The 21538-nt window shown below is 39.9% G+C and overlaps 1 protein-coding gene across 2 annotated transcripts in view; it reads right to left on the reverse strand.

Annotated features, from left to right (window-relative positions):
- The window catches only part of CDH12 (cadherin 12), a 242827-nt gene that overhangs the window by 4195 nt on the left and 217094 nt on the right, over positions 1-21538 (reverse strand). For both annotated transcript variants that reach the window (XM_006037154.2, XM_025193592.1), the window contains 2 exons: positions 12865-12986; positions 10043-10160 (listed from right to left, as the gene is read on the reverse strand). In XM_006037154.2, coding sequence (XP_006037216.1) covers positions 10043-10160; positions 12865-12986 — 240 coding nt within the window. The remainder of the gene's footprint in view (positions 1-10042; positions 10161-12864; positions 12987-21538) is intronic.

Genomic DNA, 21538 nt, shown 5'->3' on the forward strand with positions numbered 1-21538 from the left:
TGCTTCAATATCCCTTGATTGTAGCAGCTTCTGAATCCAGTCCCTATTTATAAAAATGTCTCATCTTTACTCTTTATATTGACAGGGAGGGGACCAGAGGATGTTAAAGTCCATCAACTTCCTCATCCCATTAAAAAAGATGTAATTTAACAGAAATACAAGAATCATCAGAGAACTACATACTGTTACTACATTTACCACTAATCAATTCAGAAAGTGCACAGAGCTCCCAGGAGCTGAGTTTTGCCACTTCTCTCTAGCAGGAGCAGTGTTATCACCACTTTTTATGAATCAAACAAAGTAGAGAAGCAAGAAAATGGCATAAAGATTAAAAGGACTAAGTAGAAGGCGAAAGGAAAAGCTAGATTAGAAAGCAATTTACTGGCAGGTCTGATTGAGAATAGCCTGCAGTGCTCACCCCAGCGTTACCTCCTCCCTCATACGCTTTATTGTCTAGTTCAGCTAATTGGATGGTTGCAGAGTGTTCACTTTCTGGATTTTCTTCCCCTTTTTCCTCTTTGAATCCTGTCTCTGACTATAAAGATTAATGGCCACATTCCATTTGCAGAAACATATGTGCAATTCTAATTAAAGTTCATAAGAGTTGTGTGCAAGTATATGGGAACAGGTTTCTTAGGCACATGAATGTTATTCTGAGCAGAGCTGGTAAAAATATTCAGACACAATATTTATCATCCACAAATGCCATTTTATTGAAACCAGTATTTCCTACAGATACATATTAATTTCTTCAATTGTTGCAGGAAAAAAATCAGTAGAATTGAAATATTTCATTTTGACTTTTTCAGAACAGAATACTTTGATTCTGGTATGTAAATAACATTTAAAATGCGTCTAAAATAAAATACATTAAAATTAAAAATCTCAGCTGGCCAAACAAAATCAGCATTTTGTTCAAAACTTTATTACACAAGAATTTTGAAATCCTTTACTTTCATGGAAATTCAGAATTATACAAAATTTTAAGTCTTGTCATTTACTGCAAATGAGAAAACCCAATTCTTGTACAATAGTAATTTTAGCTGCCTCATAAACAGAATGACAAACAGATAGGATTATTCTGAGATGCACTTATATAATACTACTAAATACATAGAATACTTTTATAAAATTAGTATAACTGTCAAAAATCTGCTCATTGGATTCATGTGTGTGTCATTGCCACAGTGGCTGGCAGCTAAAGCTGGTCAGAAAACTGCACGATTACAAAAATGAGTAGATTAAAAAAAAATAAGGCCTATTCTGCATCAGATCAAGTGAGGAAGAACAAGCACCCCTGAACACTCACTGTGAGACCTACATTCAAGTCCCTGCCTTGCCCGATTCAAACAAAGTACTGGAATTTCAGTTTATTTGAGTAAAACAAATTCCCTCTTGAACTGGTAAATTCTTCCATGTTACCATGAAAAGTTTCATAAATGAACTGACTTTTCTCTTGAAGAAAAATGATTAAAAACATCAAAATGATGAAAAAGAAATGTCAACATTTATTTTAAAATCACATAAGTTTAAGCCAGCCTCATGATTTGGGGGCCAGTGGCTAAGGCATGAATACTTGAGGTTGACAGTGCTGGGAATAGTCATTGGGAAAGGGAAAGAAGAATGTGTCAGAAGGAGCAGAATTTGGAAGACTGGAAATAAAGCTGGCCAGTTTATGGGAAATAATGTAAATAGATCCGTTAATTCTAATTCATTAAAATTTTATCCGCTGATGCCAAAATCTTCATCTTCATCTTCCCAGTGTAGATTTTAAACTCTGTTCCGAATGCTAGGCCTTTTTTTTCTTTGGCTTATACTCAATTTCTGTTTCTGTAACACAAGGTGACTAAAAGAGACACTATTCTACAAGGTTCTGCCACACAATTTATTTCACTCTCTTGCCTGTGAAAGAAGTTTACTTCTCATCTGTGATAGGCTTATATGACCCTACTACTCATAACTTCTTTTTTTACTGTTATTTCACCTCCTGTTTGTCTTCTGTCTTAGCTCAGGGTCTCTTCAGTTCCTTCATAGGAGAAAATGAATGCTGAGATAAGAACATCTATTTAGTTCCTTCTTCCCGCCCTCACACCCCCCGGGTTGTTTTATCCACCTCTGTGTCTGAATCTGAGGTCTGACTCTTACACTCTTGTAGCAGGTTAGGAATTACTCCTCTCAATCCTTTATTTTCCTAGGCACCCTTTTCTCACAGGAAACTCCACCAACTTAAATCCTCAAATCAGTAAACAAACATAAGCATGGCCCATAAAGGGTTAACTCACAGTCCTGACTCTTTTCCCAAACCTTGAGAAGGTGACTTTGGATCTCTGCTCACAGTTTGAATTACATTCCAACTCGGGCGGCAGGGGGAGGGGGGAGTTGTGGCGCTGGCAGCCGGTAGGAGCGGCTGCTGCTGCTACCACCATCACTGCCTGAGGCTTGGGGGAGCTCATCTCTTATGGGGGGCTCATCCCCCCTGAATTCCCCCATAATTCAAACCCCACCTCTGCTGTTTTCTCAGCACTGCAGCCTTCCTTCTCTCCCTCTTGAGTGAGTTCCCTGCTGTGGTGCTACTACTTCCACACTCACAACCCCTGAGTTTCTTCCCAGACCCCAAGAAAGTGCCCTGGCCCAGTGTTGTAGCTGGTATCCTGGCAAGTCTTCGTCTTCGTCTTCGTCTTCGTCTTCGTCTTCGTCCCCATAGCTCCTGTCCCTGGGAGCCTTTTAACTTCCTCCAGAACTAGCCAATTATTTGAATCAGCTGTCCTAGTCCACGAAGGCCTGACATTAGTTTTCACCACCCTGCATCTGGGCTGTAGCCTCTGCAAGACTGCAGACTGCTGCAGCATGATGTGTGCAGCCTGCTACATATCCTCTCCTCCAATGTCTTTATCTTCTCCCCTCCCCCCCGCCCTCCCCCAGAAGAGGAATATCTTTCTGATTCTGGTTCTGGGCCCCCAGGCCCTGCTTCTTGCCCCACATGGGTTTTGGCCTTAGCGGGCTTCACACCACCTGTCTCAGGCTCAAGCTGTTCAGTCTTTTGGCTCTGGGTCCCCTAGCCCTGTTGTTCACCTGTCTTGGGCTCTATGCCCCCTGTCCCTCGGTGACCCATTTGCTTCCCCTCCCCCCCATCTCTGTGGCCACTTCCTGCCTATGTCATGAGCCCTAGACCCCTAGAAGTGCTCAAAACACTACTTGCCCTCCCCCCCACAGCCTGAGGTACCTTGTGACCTCCTCCCTTATTAGTCACTCCAACACCACCAGTTGCTGCCCACTAACATTCACATCATAATATCAACAAAACACAAGCCCACTGGCTGCAACTAAAATACTCAAAATATCCCTACTCCGCGTGCGTAAGGTGGCTTTCCAGCCACCTGCAGGGGTTTCCAGTTAGGGCCTATGGCTAGTCTCCAGGTCAGCTCACAACTGCTAGCCTAGCTGCCTTAACAATGCTCATCTCACCTTTTATTGATCCCTGGCTACCTACTTCTTGCAGCCATCCCATATTGGGCAAAGTTTCTCCCATCTATGTTATGGCTAGAAAATGGTATTTAAAGGTTTGCTTTTGGAAACTGGCATCTAGGTAAAGTACATATGCACTAGAATAATGGTCCAGGGCAACAGCAAGGGTTAATTGATTTTTTTAGAAGCTCGTCTGTGACAAAGTTTCTTCAAGGCCCACTGTATCTGACAGGCAAGCAGCACATAGATAAACAGGCTGGGAAATTAACGACATGTACCACACTGTTTCATAACATGAGACAAAGTGGCACCAGGTCACAGTACCCAACTGCAGGACCCTTAGGTTTTCTGGTTTTGGGGAAACAGACCAAATTAGGAGGACACCGGTAAAGCCCAAATTAGGATGTGTGCATGTGATTAATTTGTGAAACAATGGGATATGCTGACAGAACAGAACATGGACAGTATGACAACCACAAAAAGAGCAATCAGCAATGGCTACTGATAAAAAGTCATCAGGAGGGGAAAAATACAAAAGAAAGAATTTCTAAGCAGGAAAGAGTCCCTGAGAGGGAACCTGAGGCAGCCATGGACAAAGGTCATACTACCAGCCCATCTCACCCACCCCACTGGGGGAGAGGGGCAGACCTTGGCCTCCAACCTCTAGACTACTGGTATCTAACATTAAAATAAAAGCCTCAGGGTGAAGCTCACATACTGGCCAAATGTACCTGGACTCTGATGACAACTCTAGAACTGGTAAATATACAATTATTTGCATTGTTTTTATCCGCTACCACTGTGTATCAATACAATTTGCCTATTATCAAATGAAAAGGTCATAATCAGTCTGAGGGTTTGGGTCCTCCCAGAACAAGGTATCTTGGTCATAAATCCAGTGCCAACACTAGGGATCTCCTCCTTTCTGCTTATCTTTTAGGCAGCCTCCCACCTGTACCCAGTATAACAAACACAGTTTTTCAAGTGTCCACATAAGTTAACCCCCATTCCTGAATCCCTCCTTCCTTGGAGGATCTCAGGGGGTTCATTACCAGATCCTCCTACCCCAAAGTCCCCCTGGTTCCAGGGTAGCTGTTTCAGCATTTGGCAGTCTCTGTAAGGAGCAGTTTTTTACCCACAAGTTTCTGGGATATAAAACCTGTCCACTAAACATTGCCACTGCTTGAGTGGTTTCACTGGGGTGTTTGAAGCTAACAGTCTCAATGCCTTGACTTCTCCCCTTTTTGTTCTTCCATATGACAGTATACCTTACAGTTCCTGCTTGTTGGAATATTTGTTTCTGTTTTTTCCAATGTATCCTGAACACGGGCTATTCACAAATAAGGTTGCCCTGCATTGATCCACCCTTTGATTTGGCCCACCCTAAGTCAGGACATTCAGATATTTCTTTACTACTGTTGCAGGCATTATCACCACTTTCCTATCTGGCCTCAGCCATTTCCCGGTCATCTCTGTGGGCTCCACTGTCCTCACTGCTGGCTCATGGCTGCCAGATGAGGTGCTATCTGTGGTCTCCAGTGTCAGCTCCTGCTCAGACCTACTGGTTTCTGTAGTGCCCCTCAGGACCTCTTCTTCTCACTGTGGATTCCTTACCCCTGTGTGTGCACTGCAAAGTTTACTCCCTGCTTTTACGACTTTATTTTTCCAGGGATCATATTCCCGCTAGCACTTGTACACATGATGGGGGTTTAGTCCTTCAGGGTTATATTCTATGCCCCCTAAATTGAAACAGTGAGATTTTAATTGAAACTGTGGGTTTTATTTTTCCATCACTGTATACCCATCATTGTCCTGGCAGTTGCAGGTGCCTGCTGAGGCAACTGTGGCAGGGGGCCCGATCCTTTTTATTTTTGCATTCCAAGTTGCAATGTTGCAAACTAAACTATATTGGGATGTGGTTTAATTTGTGATGATGCAAACTCATTTAAACCCCTCCCAAAACTCACGTACATGTAAAGTGTAACAAAGTTAAGCCACACAAAGGGAAAATTTTGTCATGTGTACATGGTAACATCGTCATGTATACAAGTGACCCCGCCCCCCGCCCCTCCCCATGTCCTGGCTCCACAACTCCCTTTCTAAGTGTCAGCACCATGGGCGAATGGTGCCTCCTGAGTTTGGGGAGGGCATGACCACAGTGACCAGCTGGCAACCGGGGAGGAGGGGGGTCCCCCAGCGGCCAGTTGCCAAGTGCAACAGTGGCACACCAGCAGAGCCAATTTCAGGAAGGGCACAAGCATTCTCTGTGTCTCCCTAGCAGCTGGAGAACTCGCTCTTGGTGGGGCACCAGTACCCCCGCTACACATTGTCTATGGTCAACACCCTGTCCCCATGGGTGTTGTTCTTCCCAGGATTTCTTCCTCCAGGTTCATTCTCAGGTTGTAGTCCTCTCCCTGCTCGGTCTCTGCACCATCTTTCTCAAAAGGGCTCAGTATCTTTTGTTGGGAAACTGTGGCTGACTTCCCCTTCATCTCTCTCTGTTCTTATTCTCTGTTCCCCCTAACAGCTAGATCATGCTATTCTAGGTAATATAGATACCTGTTCAGCAACAGCTCCTGCATAAGAGCTTAGGCATTGGCAGGGTCTTTTTGTAATAAAGACAACAACTGCTCACTGGATATAGTTCCCTTGCCAGTCCTATACCTCTTGTTACAGTTCTTGCAAATATTTAATCTGCATATCCAGCTGTTCTGGTGGCCTTCTCTTTTTCTGCCTCTCCTGGGTTGTTAGGACCTTTGGTTTTTCAGGCTAAGGCCTGTTCCCCAGCCCTAGACGCAATTGCAGTTACCTTCTCTTGGAGTCCTCACAGCTTTTCCTCTCACTTTTGACTCTTCTCCATATTTGCCACAATTAGCTTCTACATTTCTTTATTTTTCTCTGCCTCAGCTGCTAACAGGTGTCTCAATTCCTTATTTTTGCCCTCTTTGCTTCCTGGCAGCATATTGTGCTTTAAAGAAGCTACTTCAGCCTCAGCTAGCTTGCAGCTTTGACATTCAGCCTTCAGCTCCCACCATAGGCACACTGTCTCCTCAACTAATTCATCAAGAGGTAGAATTCCTCAGAGAATAGCTGAGACTTTAATAGTAAATATTCAAGCTTCCCTATGTGATTGACTTCCCTACGCTCCTTCTGGGGACTCAGCCATCTCTCCAAGGCTTCTCTTGTACCTTCCTGCATGCTTTCTTGTTATTCGATCAGGAACTGGTTCAGGTGTTGCAGCTTCTCTCATTAATTCTTGCTGCAGAAACTGGAGATGTTGAAACTGCTGAGGCTGGAACTGGATTTGCTGCAACTACCAACGTTGCTGCTGCTGCTGCAGCTCTTTCAGTTCCTTCAGCAGAGCTTCTATCTCCATACTAGAGGTCACTTTAAACTGCTGGACTTTACTTCAAACTGTTGTAGCTCACTTTAAAGTGTTCCTCACATTCTCCACCACATGTAGCAGGTTGAGGATTACTCAGCTCAGTCCTTTATTTTCATAGGCACTCTTGCCTTACAGGAAACTCCACAAACATACATCCTCAAATCAGTAAACAACCATAAACATGATCCATAAAGGGTTAACTCATAGTCCTGGACCTTTTCCCAGACTCTTGAGAAAGTGAATCCAGCTCTCTGTTACTCTCTCAGCACTTCAGTCTTCCTTGTCTCCCTCTCTAGTGCGTTCCCTGGTGTAGTAGTGCTACTTCCAGTCTCAGCTGCTATGTCTCTTCATCAAAGGGTAAATACAGATGTTACAAGGGAACAGGTTGATTTAAGTGTATGTGTTATCTTGACCACAACAAGCCATGGATGATTATCAGTGACTTTAATAGGCAGGGTGTCAACTGAAGCTATAGCGTAACTGATAAGAATCGTAAGCCAGTTGAAGTATGGATAGAAGGCATTCCATCTGAGCTTAACTCATAAGCCCTAACTGCTTGTTTCTTTCGGAAACATCTGATGTTAAATGATTGCCAATTTAATTTCAAGGAAGTGGACTGGAAGGACTAAACTGATGACCTTTGTGCTGTTATAGGAAAAGCTGAACCAGTATCAGAAAATTACAACTAGTTTGTCAATATAGAGCACATTGCCTCAAAGTAGCATATTCCATGATGCTTCAGAACACATAATATGGCCAGATTAACATCCGAATTCGATGATGTGTAAGCAAAATACAAGTAGATGTTTGAAGATAGACATTGCAGCAGAATCTCATTGACAGTGTAGACATGACCCACAAAAACAAGAAAGCATGGATAATAATCTGGAAGTTTAACAATGACACAAAGAAGGCAATGTGGCATTACCGATCCAGTCATATACCAATTCATAGAAAATGGTAAGTCCAAATAAACAACCCAAGACATGGCCTAAGCAACAAGAACACCAGGAGACAAACAATTGTGTGGTACAGCCCACACAAAGGCTGAGTTAAGCTCTGAAATGCTGTCAAGAATGATAAAACTGCTGAACTAGGCAATATTCCTACTAGGTAGATCAAACATTTCAGCCCAAGTCCCTTAGTTCTTATTGTCATGCATAAAATACCTAAGATCTGTCAGAAAGGATGCGTTGTTGCACTCCTAAGGCCAGGGAAGGGTGTATCAGAAAGAGCTTCAGGGCCACATGACTATGACATAATCTTTACAAATTGAATGAGCTTCACAAACCACATAAGCCCAGAGAAATTTGAATACTGTTCAGGTGAGTCATTGCCAAGTGCTGAACCTCATGTAGTGTATTGAAAATAAATTTGAAAAGGGTCTGGTGATAGACTCTATGTTTGCTGATTTGCCAGTGACACATAATATAATATACTTCTGGAGGCTCCTCACTTAAATATATGACATTTTAGCTCATATCTTCTGATGCAACCTCTATCAAGAACCAATGGTTTTCCATCAAACTATGTGCAAAATGATGATGGCAGCAATATCAAAAACCACAAGACAGCATGCTCACACCAAAACCCTTCAACATCTATAAGAATAGAGAGAAAGAAGGGGGGTAAAGAGTGCTCTGAAACCCCCATGGCTCAGTAAAGGCATTCGAGAATGCCTGAGGGCCAAAAGGGAGGCATAGACCCAGTGGAAGAGAGGAGCCATCACCAAGGAGGAATACTCGTCCTTGGCCCGTGAGTGTAGGAGGGCCATTAGGAAGGCCAAGGCGAGGGTGGAGCTCAGGCTACCGACCAGGATTAAGGACAAGAAAAAGTCTTTCTTCAAATACATTGGGAGTAAGAAGAGGGCACCGGGTAATGTAGGGCCCCTGTTAGAAGGTGACCCCTACTCTAAAAAAGGTAATCTCTTTAAAGATCTCCACAGAGAGATGTGTAAAATAAAGTGAAACTGAACTACCTACTGTTTATTGCTTGTGTTTTGTTTTGCTTTGCTTTAATTTTTTTTTGCACACCATTTAATAATAATATAGCAATGGCTAAAAATCTCAATTAATTTGTTGGTCATTAATCTGGTGTTTTATAAGGCATGATAAAATTCCTTGTGATTAAAAGAGAGTCACATCTTCTAATTGGTTTCAAGAGCAACAGCTATTAAGATTTAATCTACCATGTTTAAGAGCAGGCATATAAAGTGACAAAGTTTTGCCAATAAAAAGATGGACAAAAGTAAGTAAAATCTTTACTATCTGAAGTTATAATGAGCTGCCACAAGAATTTTCTTTGTAATTTTTTGAGTTACTGATTATAGAAAATATTTCAAAGCTTCCAAGTCAACAAATTTAAAAATAAATACAATAAAAAAAATCAATACAATGAAAAGTTAGAATGACTATGTTAGGAATTGGATTTTTCTGATTTAACACTTTGGAGTATTGTGTGAAAGAAACAAGTCTCAATGTTTTATCAGAATCCTAACAACCCCACATAATCCATGCTTTATACTTTTTCAAGGCCTTGAGTTTGACAGGTTGGGATGAGATTCTCAGAAGTGTTTTTCCTTAATCAACAGAGGTATAACTGTTGAGACATAGAAATTTCTACTAACTCAGCAGATATAAATCACTTCCAACACTGTGCTTTTCATCACTTGTGTTTTTATGTCCTATATTACAAAAAATTACATAGGCGAATACCTCTGTTCACATGAGTAATTCCATTCTGTGTTCAATGGGATTACTCAGGTGAATTAAGTTACCCATCTGTGTATGTGTTTGTAGAATTGAAGCTGTAGGGGATCAAAGGTCATAATTTAGACTAAAAGAAAATATAAATCCTGGATAAATTAACTGATATGCTATAAGGTGCTTTGAAATTCTCTATAAGAAATGCATACTACCTACTAATAATATTGGAGACTAGAGAAAAATCTCAGACTTAGATGTCAGGTTACCTATTCCATTTATACTCTTGGTGAAAAGTGCAGAAGAAAAATGCAAGATCTGAGATTATAATTAATACAATTTGTTCAAATGCTTCGGTTTTCTAGTACTTCAAGAATGTGAGATAAAATATCTGTCCAGAGGAGATACTGGGTACAAAGTAACAACAAATATTATTATTGTAATTCTAAAAAACTGCTTTACAAGGGGGGAATACAAGTAAACAACTTACTTCTGTAGTCATGGACTGTGAAATTTGGTTTGGTGGAAGCCTCTGGTGACAGTCTAAATGAAAATCTTTGCCCAGCCGGTGACAAATCTTTGTCTGCAGCACTGACAGTTTGAATTACCTGAAATCAGATTGAAATTAAGTTTGAAATCAATTCACTATTTTAAAAGAAGTGGTTTGTAGAAGTGTAATGTAGTCCACAGATGAAACCGCAGAAAAAGACACTTAGGTAATAAGACATGATAGAGTCTCCTTTCTGCTGGAATGTTATCATTCTGGTGAAATGATAGGGAAAGGGAAGAAGGTTGAATGCCACAGTCACCTAAGAAGTTGTCATGGCCTAGTAGGTTGCATGTTGATGTGTTGGCATGAAATTATAAAAGCGTCCCCTAACAGAGGAATGCAGTGAATCTTAAATATTTAATTTTTTTTACCTAGGTGTCATAATAATAATAGGTAGATAGGTAGGTAGATTTTAACTTGCTAGTTACTAATGTCATGCTAGATTTTACACTAAGCAAATCATATGCTGATTAGGATTAATTTAAAAGTAAATTAAAATTGAGAGAGTTTTAACATTTATTTTCCAGGTGTGAATGTATCTTCACAGGCATATGCTGGAGATGGTATAGATTTACACAAGAAACTGAACTCATTTAAATAAAATAGCATTTTAATAAATGTAGGTAATTAAAAATTTTATTCTAAGAATTCCTTTTGCTTGTGCTCCTAACTTGATTTGTGACAGACATACATTTATTATCAACTTAATACTTGATTCATTTTTAAAAACTGCTTTTCATCAGTAGAAAAGCAGTTGATGGATCTCAAAGGGCACATCTACACATTGCCCTATGGTGCACTGTTACTGTGCTGTGCTTTTGTAAATACTAAAGCATGGTATAGTAACCTCCCATACTGCTCCATATGTGCGGTGTAGTTATTTTTAGCAGCTACTTCATTATAGCAGTGGACTATAACAGGAGAGCGTGCCACTACAGCAAAGTAGGTCTGATCATGTGTAGACACCTGTGGATACTACGTCAGTGTAGTACATCACTATGGCAATATAGCATCACATGTAGCATCACATGTTAAACTCCGGAGCACTTGGAGCTGGACTGAACTGCACATATACATGTGCCCAGGACAACAGCAGTTTGACCCGGGGTGGAGCAGACCCTTGGCTGACTGGGTTCAAGTTACACCCCTGGTCAGAGTCTACACGTGCATTTCAACACAGTAAAGTACTCCTCCATAAGATAGTACTGTCCCTGACAGTACTATCCTAAGGCAGGGTTAATTAATTTACTGTTCCCTAATACTGGCTCCAGTGTAGACTGCATTGCTTTACTGTAGAACTAATTAGTTAACTCCACACTAAAGTGCACACATAGATGCACCCATAATGTGTGATAGGGAATCATCACTGGTCATTATGATGATAGAGAAATATTAATTTCTGTTAAGATATAGAGAAATACACTGTGAGTTCTCCATAGACATTAGTTCTTCCATGGAAACAGCCATAGAATAGAGTACAGTTACATTTGAATGAGAATATCAGAAACAGACCTTGGTCATTATGCTTTTTCCCCTTTAGAATGGATATACTGACAGCTGGTTTTCGTAGACAGCGTTTTAGGGAAGGAACATATGCATTAAGACACCTGACAAGTAAAAGTAACATCTCATTGTTTCTTTGAGTTTCTCTTGTCTGTTTAAACCACCTGTTGTCTTTCAGGATGGCTGTCACTCTGCTAGTTTATGCTGCTTAACACAATGGTCCCCCAGGCCTCTAGGTATTACTATAATATAACTAAGAAGATGCCTGTGCATGCCTTCTTTTAATGTGGAGATGCTGTTGCACATCAGCAACCACACAGTACTTTTTGGGAAGGAAACCTTAATCCAATGGAAAGGAAAACCTAAATGAGCAGAGTTTTCTATTCCACTGCAACCTTCAATCCCCTTTGTACCCAATGGGCACTTCTACATGTCACCCTATGGTGATGTTGTTACTGAGTCATACTGCACCATACTGTGCCCCACAACGATGCTGTTACTGTGCCTTTTGGAAGTACTGAAGCACAGCGTAGTAACTGCCCATACTGTGCTGTGAACATGGCACACAGTTAATTTTAGCCACTACTTCACTGTGGCAGTACACTAAAATGGGGGGAATTCGCCACTACAGCAAAGTAGCTGCTGGTCACATGTAGACTCATGCGATCGCTACATTACCATGGCACATTTTACAGTGATGTACTGCATTGCTATGGCAATGTAGGGTAACATGAAGATGTGCCCATTGTGAAGTATGCTTGCTTTAACTGCCTGCTCAGCTGTTGAGGACTTGTATTTCATTTTTGGAAATTTCACTTTCAAACTTGTGGCCATGAGTAACCCAACCATGAGTACAAAATTGTGGACAGCATTGCTCTCAAGATCATTGGTAGCACACAAGCCTCTTTACCACAAGACTGCAGTCCATGGGAGGTAATACAAATAAACAGGACTACTAGAGTGAAGGTATGATGGTCAGGAATAACATTTTGAAAAGATGATCATGTCCACTGGGGATTCAGAACTAAGTTCCAAATGAACTACAAGGTGATACTTTCAAAGAACCTGAGGGAATTAGCGGCTGACATTTTGGTGGACAAATTTCTAGATACATCTGAAAATTTCAGGCAGGTATTCTGTTTTGTTTTTAAATGTACTGTATGCAACAGGCATTTTTTTTACAATGGCTTTTATTCATATAAAATAAATAGTTAATGTAAAGATAATCTAAAATATTAACTACTTAAGGCTTGAAATACCTGTCCTGGTTTTGCATTTTCACATACAGATGTTTCATATGGCACTGAAATTTCTGGAGGAAATTCGTTGACATCCAAGACATTTATTATAACGTTGACCTTGCTGGCTAATAGCGGATTACCTACAAACAAGTTTTAGAAAGAAAGAAATTAGGAATGCTATTCCTGAGTGTTTTAAAAAAATGCCCATTATCTGACACAAACCACAAAATTATGACCATAATTATGGTCTCAAGTACACAGCTTGTAAGAATCATGTGATTTACATCTATTATGCCTCAAACCAAGATGATAATCAATATGAAGAGTATTATCATTTTGGACAAGATTCTGACCACATTTATTACAATTACACTGAATGGTATTTACTATTCATGGAGTAAGATCTGACTCAACATGGGTAAAAATATCAGAATGGATACTGTGTGAACAAACTTTTCTCAGATCAGTTTCTTAAGAATACTACTTGTATTTAATCCCCTGATTAAACTGCTATTATTTTTAAAGAAAAAAAATACAGGTACAATTTTTACAAGATTTTACATCTTTAGGGTACTGTACCAGTATTAATTATTTAGGTGAGCATCTAGCCTATCCACATTTTATAGTTGGGGGAAATTGCACAGCGAGAATTTTAGGGACTTGCCAAAAGCAACAGAATAAGACAATGGCAGAGTTAGTACTAGCACATACAGATCTAACATTTAACCATTACAAACCATGGTTATTCTAGTAGATAACACTGTAACAGATACCCATTTGCAATACATGTAACTGTATATGTATACAAAATAATAAATATTTCAAAATACTCTGCACTGTAGCAGTATATATTTCATTAATAGGTAAGTACTCTTCAACACTGCCAGACTACTTCATGCTACTACTATTGAAAGCAATATCAATATACAAATACTACGGAATTATGTTCAAATTCAACATTTGTGTTATTTCATTCAGCTGAATTCTCCTCTACATTACACTGAAGCAGTCAAGGACATAAAAGCAATTGTGTTGGTGAGTCAAAGAACAATTTATCCCTTTGAATTTAAAAGTATGAAGAGCACTATGCAGCTACTGTTAACCATTGAAGAATAAATGGGTATATGAAATAAATCATGTCTGACAGAGGAACTGACCATTAGAAATAAGTAATAGAAGAGCTCTCTTGAACCTTCAGTCATTTTCAGAACCACACTTATGTAGAACCATTCAGAGATGTTGAATTGTTTGACCTACATGGTTAATGATTTGCTAAAGCCTTTATATTTGGGGGGTCATTAGCCTGCAACAATTTCTTCCCTATTATGTGTCCAAGGTGGCATGGCTATGTGATGCCCCTTAAACAGGGCTACAATATAGCCCTGAATAGATTCTAAGTTACATTTACTCCGCAGCATATAAAAAGTTACTTTTACAATTTACAAGTAAAGGATTTTTAATTAATTACCCTGAAACATCTGTTTGGGATCTAAAAGAAAACAGTTACTACTGCTGACTCTTCACCAGTCATAAACATTTTCAGATCAAATTCTGTTCTTCATTTCCTTCAATTCATTATCAGCTATATCTGTGCAACCTTACAGGATACAAATGAGATTACAGTGGTATAAAGAAGAGCATTTGGCCCTATAGTTGGGAATTATACAACAGTAAAATGAATCCACAAATGAATCCATAGATGAATTGGCCCTACACTGCTAACAAGTAAACAAATAAAATGTTACAGGTAGTAATGTTTTATTTCAGTCATTAGAGAGAGCAACACAGAAATCAGATGAAAACATAAGGTGTGATTCACAGAATCACTTTCAGAATCAAACCTAACTTTAAAGAGCTTGCCCCTCTTGCAGTACTCTCTGCAAAGAACATAGAATATTCAGACTGAATAACTCATGTCCTACTTCCCTTGAGCTTATTGTAATCTTATTTTAAGACAGGCACCAGACAGTAAATGTTCAGAAGTGCATCTGCAGCTCAGCAATAGATGAATAATATGAAGGGAGAAGTCATTCCTACCTTTATATCATTTTTAAAGTATTTTAAAATAACTTTCTAACAGTGCAGGAACAAAGATCATTCAAATCTATTACAAGAATCTCATAAACGGAAGCAGCAGACTCATTAAATTGTCTAAATCTTAGTAATTTGTGCTGATGACACAATTTTTCCCTATATATCGTATCCTTATGAAACTTCTTTGAAAGTGCCCCATATCAATTATTTTCTTTTTTGGTTTTCAGTTTTGGTAGTGTAGTATAAAAATTATTGGAGTAATTTTAAAAGGCCTAAAGAAGGATTTGACCATCTGACTCCTTTAAAGAAAAAAATACCAATGAGATTTTTTGGGGATTAATTCTTGTACATTGTTTTTTTAAATGCCTGTTTTAATTTCCTACTGACATTCATGACAAAAATATTGGAGGACAAATTCCTCTATCCTGATCCATTTTGAGTAGTACTTATTTTGGCCCTGATTTAATAAGATACTTAAGAATGTGTTTAGCTTTAGCCCCCTGGAAGTCACTGAAACTTCTAAAAGGCTTAAACATGGAAGATAAATCAGTATAGAAAGACTTGATTATGCTATATAGACAGAGATTATAGTACTGAAAGGAAAAATGGTCTTGTACTTCTGATACTAGCCAAGAAACTGAGATGTGAACTCACTTCCTTATTCTGCCTATGTTAGCTTGGACAAATCATGGCCAGCACTGATCAGGAAGTAGGGCTAGCTATTGTGGGATTAGAAGACCTTGCCTACTTGCAGATCTCTAGAGATTCATGTAGAGTGAGTGTCTGGCATCTCTGCATAGGACTCACCTACCCAAAGAGGACAGAGATAAGTAGGTCTCAAAGAAGAATGGTAAAATTATATCAGTGGACAAATGCAGCTATATATATATCTCACGAAACAATTTGGTTTGAAATGGAAAAAATAAAACCTCACATAATAGTTAGCTACCAAAGACCATTATAATAAATAATCAATAATTATTATTAATAAAACATTTTTATCCTGATCTGTTTTTCAAATCTATTGCCTTTCAAGATTATAACGAAGGTGCTCTAGTACTAATAATCACATTTGTTAAGGAACTGCTATCCTGGTCAGCTTAGAAGGAATGTCTACAAGTTTAAATTATTTATCCATTAATTATATATTGCCTGCCACTAACTTGAGCTATTTAAATTTCATAATATTTGTGCTATTATTACAAAATTATCTTGATCTCTGAAGAACTAGAGGTAACTTCTACTCAGGATTATTTGCTCTGAGAGAAAAGGGAAGTAAAAATTATTGTTAATTGTAAATAAAGCTTCATCTTGAAGCCACAGATGCACAGTGGAAAATAACCTAAAAATTGCTCCAGGGATGAGTCAAGCACAACTGAAACAAAGAACTGAAACTAATACATTTCTAACCTTGATACTATCTTCTTTCGAAAGTCATGGGAACTTTCAGCGCTTGGAGAACCATGCTTCCCAACCTTGTGCCCTGTATAGCACAATAGTCGTGGTGATCCTTATATGTACAGCACCCAGATGACATTTTATGATTCTAGATTCTATAATAATTTAACACATAATGGGTGTAAAAATACCAGTATTAATTTGATCACTTAGGTACCTAAACAGGACTTATTTAGAATGTAGGTGCCAAAGTTCCAAAGAATGATCCAGCTGGGCCCTGTTCCCCAATCAAAACAATGTAGGTACCTAAACTGAGGCAGTCTCTCCACCTTTTATTGCAAAGTTCCCTAGGGCTAAGTACAGACATTCATGAGGTTAAATCAGATTCAAAATGGCTGCCTGATTTAAACTTAGCTCATCCTCATGCGTACCTTACAGTTACAAACCCAGTCTCAGCAACTGGCAATCAGTCTAAACCTGTAACTGAACAAAACTTGCATGCACACAAACTAGTCTAAAAAGTACAGAACCCAGTTTAAGATCAACCTGGATCTATGTACTGTCAGACTCATTTGATTTAGGTCAAACCGATGCATGGAACTTCTGTTCACTTCCCCTGCCCAGCTCCAGGGCTAGAAAAACTCAATCACTGGTGTCAGCCCCAGCCCCAGGGCTGCTCTTTTCACACCTTGTTCTCCTGCACTGGTCTATTCTTTGCACACACATCCCCCGACCTCTGGCCCCTTGTTCCCCCTCACAGTCCCAGTGGGGAGAGAGGTGGGAAGGATGGGGGTGTAGGTTCACTGGGGGGACCCTTTCCCACCCCACCCATGGGTCATGCCTGTTCCCCCTACCCCACCCATGGGTCATGCCTAGCCCCCCCATCCCCTGGTGTACCCCAATCCCCTCCAGCAACCCCCAACTACCCCCCCCCCATCCTGACTTACCTGATATCAGGAAGACATTTGAATCCATTTAACCTCCACCCTAACACCCACAAATGTCTGTACTTAAGCCTAGAAGACTAAATTGGTGCTTCTCAGCCTGCATAAAATTCACTTTAATCCTCCCCTAACCATCTAATTGCTACCAAAAGTTCCATTACAATCTAGATTGGTGCTAGAGATGCACCTAAGCCCTGGGGGGAACCCAATCTTTTGGATATGCTTGGAGCACACCTAACTTGTACCAGCAACACTATATACAGCTTTTAAAATTGCTTGTAGTGGTAGTGGTGTCTACTTCTTCCATAATAGCTTACTAGTGAATAGACCATAAATAATAGGTAGAGCACTCATCCAGGAAGTAGGAGACATTTCTTTTAGGCTTGCCTCACCCTAGGGAGATTAAAATCTACATCTCTTACTCCTGAGAGACTGCCTTAACTACCAGGATTTAATACTATTTGAGTTATTTATTCCATATGTTAAAACTGGCCAGGCAGAAATGCAACAGTCAAATGACCAGAAGGAAAGCAAGTAAGAAGGAGTTTATGGTGCAAGGTCTGGCTTTTGAGCTCATTTCCTAGAACTGCTTATTCATTTACGTGGGACAGTCATTGGTTACTAAATGGAAACAGCCTTGGAAGCAGGGACTAGAACTGGGGACATTTACCTCCCAGAAAATGAGGCTAATGTCTAGGCTACAAAAACAATTTCCTACTTGCTTGCTCTTCTTCTGAACCCATGACTCTCCAATTTTTGCTTGTCCACTGGCCCAGCATCAGTTCTATATGGCTTGGATGTTATAATCTAAACCAGGCTATTCTATAGTGTGGTGATTAGGAATCTTTCCTAAGAAAAAGATGTATGTTCAAGGCTTTTTGGGTCTTTGTTTAGAGGTACCCAAGTCTTCCCATATAACAGCTATATAAAATCTTAGGTGTCTAAACCTACTGAAGTGAATGAGAAGTTAGAGTCATGATAAACTATATGAACACTTGGAACATTAGAGCATACTTATGGAAAACTGGGTTTCTAGCTTTTGAATTAATGCTTCATTGCCTAAAGTTGTATATACACATGTGGAAAAATCACTCTTTTGTTAGTTTTTTTGAACGAGGTGGCTTGGTTTCAGGAATTTATTTTTCTGGTAACTTTGAATGATGAACTATGCTATTTTCTTGCATACCACATGCCCCTAAATAAAACATGCAACTTGATTTTTGGGAGACAAAATATAGAAAAAAATATTTTTCAGAGTCATAGCCAGATGTGTGATATAAGAGCAAATTCTCCTGGAAACACAGAATGTCCATGTGTGGCATCTCAGGAAATAGCATGGGTGAGGCAGCAGGACAAAGCTTTGTCTGGGATGATCTAGTTGCGGATGGTTCTGCTTTGATCAGAGGGTTGGCGTAGATGACTTATTGAGGTCCCTTCCAATGCTAACTTTCTATGATTCTTTCTGTGATTCTATGAAAGCAACAAGGCTAGGCCCCAAACCATTGCAGGAGCTTCTATTTAACAGCAAGATGACTTCAAATTTTAAACAAGCCCCAAATAATTAGATTCTATACATGGAAAATTTATAAATTTGTTATATTTTCCATGTATAGGATCTAATTATTGGGCAGTCATCAGAAATTCAGCCCCCCCATCCACCCCCCACCACCACCGCAGCATAAAAAGCAGTGGCAAGGGAGGCAAAGACAAGAGGAAATTCCTGCTGCCTCACCCATACCATTTCCTGAGATGCCACACTTGGACACTCTGCAGATGTCATCTAGTCATGACTTCAAGAGGACTTCAAATTTAAAACAACTCCCCAATAATTAGATTCTATACATGGAAAATTTATAAATGTGTTATATTTTCCATGTATAGAATCTAATTATTGGAGGGCCATCTTGAATTCAGACCTCCCCCTACCCCACCACCACTTGAGCATGGAAAGCAGTGGCAAGGAGGCAGTCCGTGGCCAGGATTTTGTGGTGATAACAGTGTGGACCAGAGCTGGAACAGTTCCATGATCCACTGCCTGCTCGGCCCTCCCTGAGGCATGTGGGTAGCAGACTGAGGGTTTGTCCTGGCAGTGGATGCATCAGTGGCAGCTCTGGCCCTGGCTCTGGGACCAGGTCAGAACCAGAGCCCGGGGCTGCTACTACTGTCACTACTACTGCTGGGCCTGACTGAAGGGAAGTGACAGCAGCTGGGGAAGAAGCAGAGGTGGGGAGTGCATGGCATGGGGCCAGATGTGGTGGGAGGCCCATGGTAGCTGCAGCTTAGACCCTGAGCCCAGGTTGGGGCCAGAGCTACAGCTACAGCCACAGACACAGCAGCAACCTACTCCCTGCAATGTACTTTAATCCAAAAGAAGGGTTTTTTAACCATGTTGAAAGGGGAAGTACAGAGAAAGATAAATATGATAGCTCCTTATATAAGTTCTGAATATAATAATTTTGTTTCCACACCACAAGCCCCAACAGCATACTATATAGACTGCATGCAGCATCTCATGTACCTTCAGCCAGCTCAGTGGCTCTTCAGCCAAAAGTTACTGCCTTACCAGCTGTGAGAGAGTTAATACTAGATTCTGCCTTTGCTCTTTGCAGCCCCAGGGAGAAGTGGCAACTATCTTGACAGCCATGAGTTATAGTATCTATTTGTTTTATTTTTGCCTGCCTCTATTTCAGGAAACAAAAATCAGCTTCCCCACTTAAGATATATACACCAATTTTGGAGGGCTAATTTGGGGGGAAAGGTGACTGCAGTATGTGAGAAAATATGTTATTATTTTTTAATGGATAGGACAGCCAGTTGGATCATTTCCCCTCTTATCTGTAAAAAAAAAAGAAAATTCAATTCTTGATAAATTTGCATGTGCTAATATTCAAAAGCAATTTAATTTTTGTTTTCCTGTAATGGCTTGGAATGTGAAATATTTCAACTTATTTCCTCCAGACTGTAAGACACCATTAAAAGAAGACATCCTATTGTTCACAGCTGGGATAAAAGTTCAAAAGGAATATAAAATTGTATGCTTCAGGGCATGAGATGATTACTAACTGATGAGTTTTAGGAAGAAACTTTCCTTATGGGTAGGTTATGCTACAATTGTCCACTATGGATTTTTCTTGCACTTTACAAGGAAGCATCTTGTCATAGCTACTGACAGAGGAGACACAACACAGAGCCAGGTAGCTATAGACTGTTAATCTGATATAGGAGAGCAGCTCTAGTGTTCCTACCAAAGTTATGAAATACTGACATCACCAGTTTTAAGGGCAGAAATTTCTTCAATTGATTAAACTATAATTCTCTCTTCATTCTCCCTCCCCTCTTTTGTTCAAATGTTTCCCTTACTTCTTCTCCCTATTAAATATGCTGACTATGACAAGTGAAGCTTTTAAAAGAGTTCTGAACTTTTGTTTGCACGAAATTCAGGAAGTTGATTTTTTGGCTCTCCTTTATAGCATTTCTGAAATCCCAATATTTTTTCTGTGTCAGCTCTGACAAGGTACTTGAAGCTTTGACAGTTTTTATATCTTAAAACCTGCCAAGTATTGCCCATTACAGGTAAATTATATGTATAACATTTATTTTTAATGCCATATTTTATTTGCAAATATTAAGGCATATTTATTAAGGTTATGTGTTATCTGACTTAGTCTACAAGGTGTAACACTACCCTGTCTTTAGACTAACACAGCTAACTGACTCCCTCTCCTAAGGCATATGTATATTTTAATATGAAATACACCTGAGGTATAGATTTACTAACACAGTCATGGCTATTGTTCTAAGTATGACCATAAACAGCATCATCCTGGAGGGCCTGGTGGCAATGTGATGGGGCTACTCTTGGTGGGATAGCTCTTATAAAATATCACAATGTTGCAACCTCCAGAGTAAGGTGAGTATAGGGGAACTCAAAACCCTAGCTCCCACTGCCTTGTTAGTACTCCTTGACTGAAGAAAGGTTACGGGACAGAAACACACCCTTGTTGAGGCATTAGGCAGTCAGCATCCATACTTATCTGTGGCTCTCTATCAGAAGCTACAGCTATCAAGGCACTATATGTCTGGACTCACTTTGGCTTTTGGATTCTATCTCAGTGGTCTAAAGGAGGGGATGATAGGTCTGAGGCAGCATCTACTCTTGCCTAGGTGTATGCACCAATGGTCTTGGACCTGACTAGACCTCTTACATGTACATCATAATCTAAAGGATTGACAGTTGACTACTGTGTCTAGAACTGGGAATGCATAGGTTGTATGCCACAGTTTTAACATAAAAACTAGATTACAAAGACTCTTTC

Source organism: Alligator sinensis, unplaced genomic scaffold (genome assembly GCF_000455745.1).
Source record: "Alligator sinensis unplaced genomic scaffold, ASM45574v1 scaffold947_1, whole genome shotgun sequence".
Taxonomy (NCBI): Eukaryota; Metazoa; Chordata; order Crocodylia; family Alligatoridae; genus Alligator; species Alligator sinensis.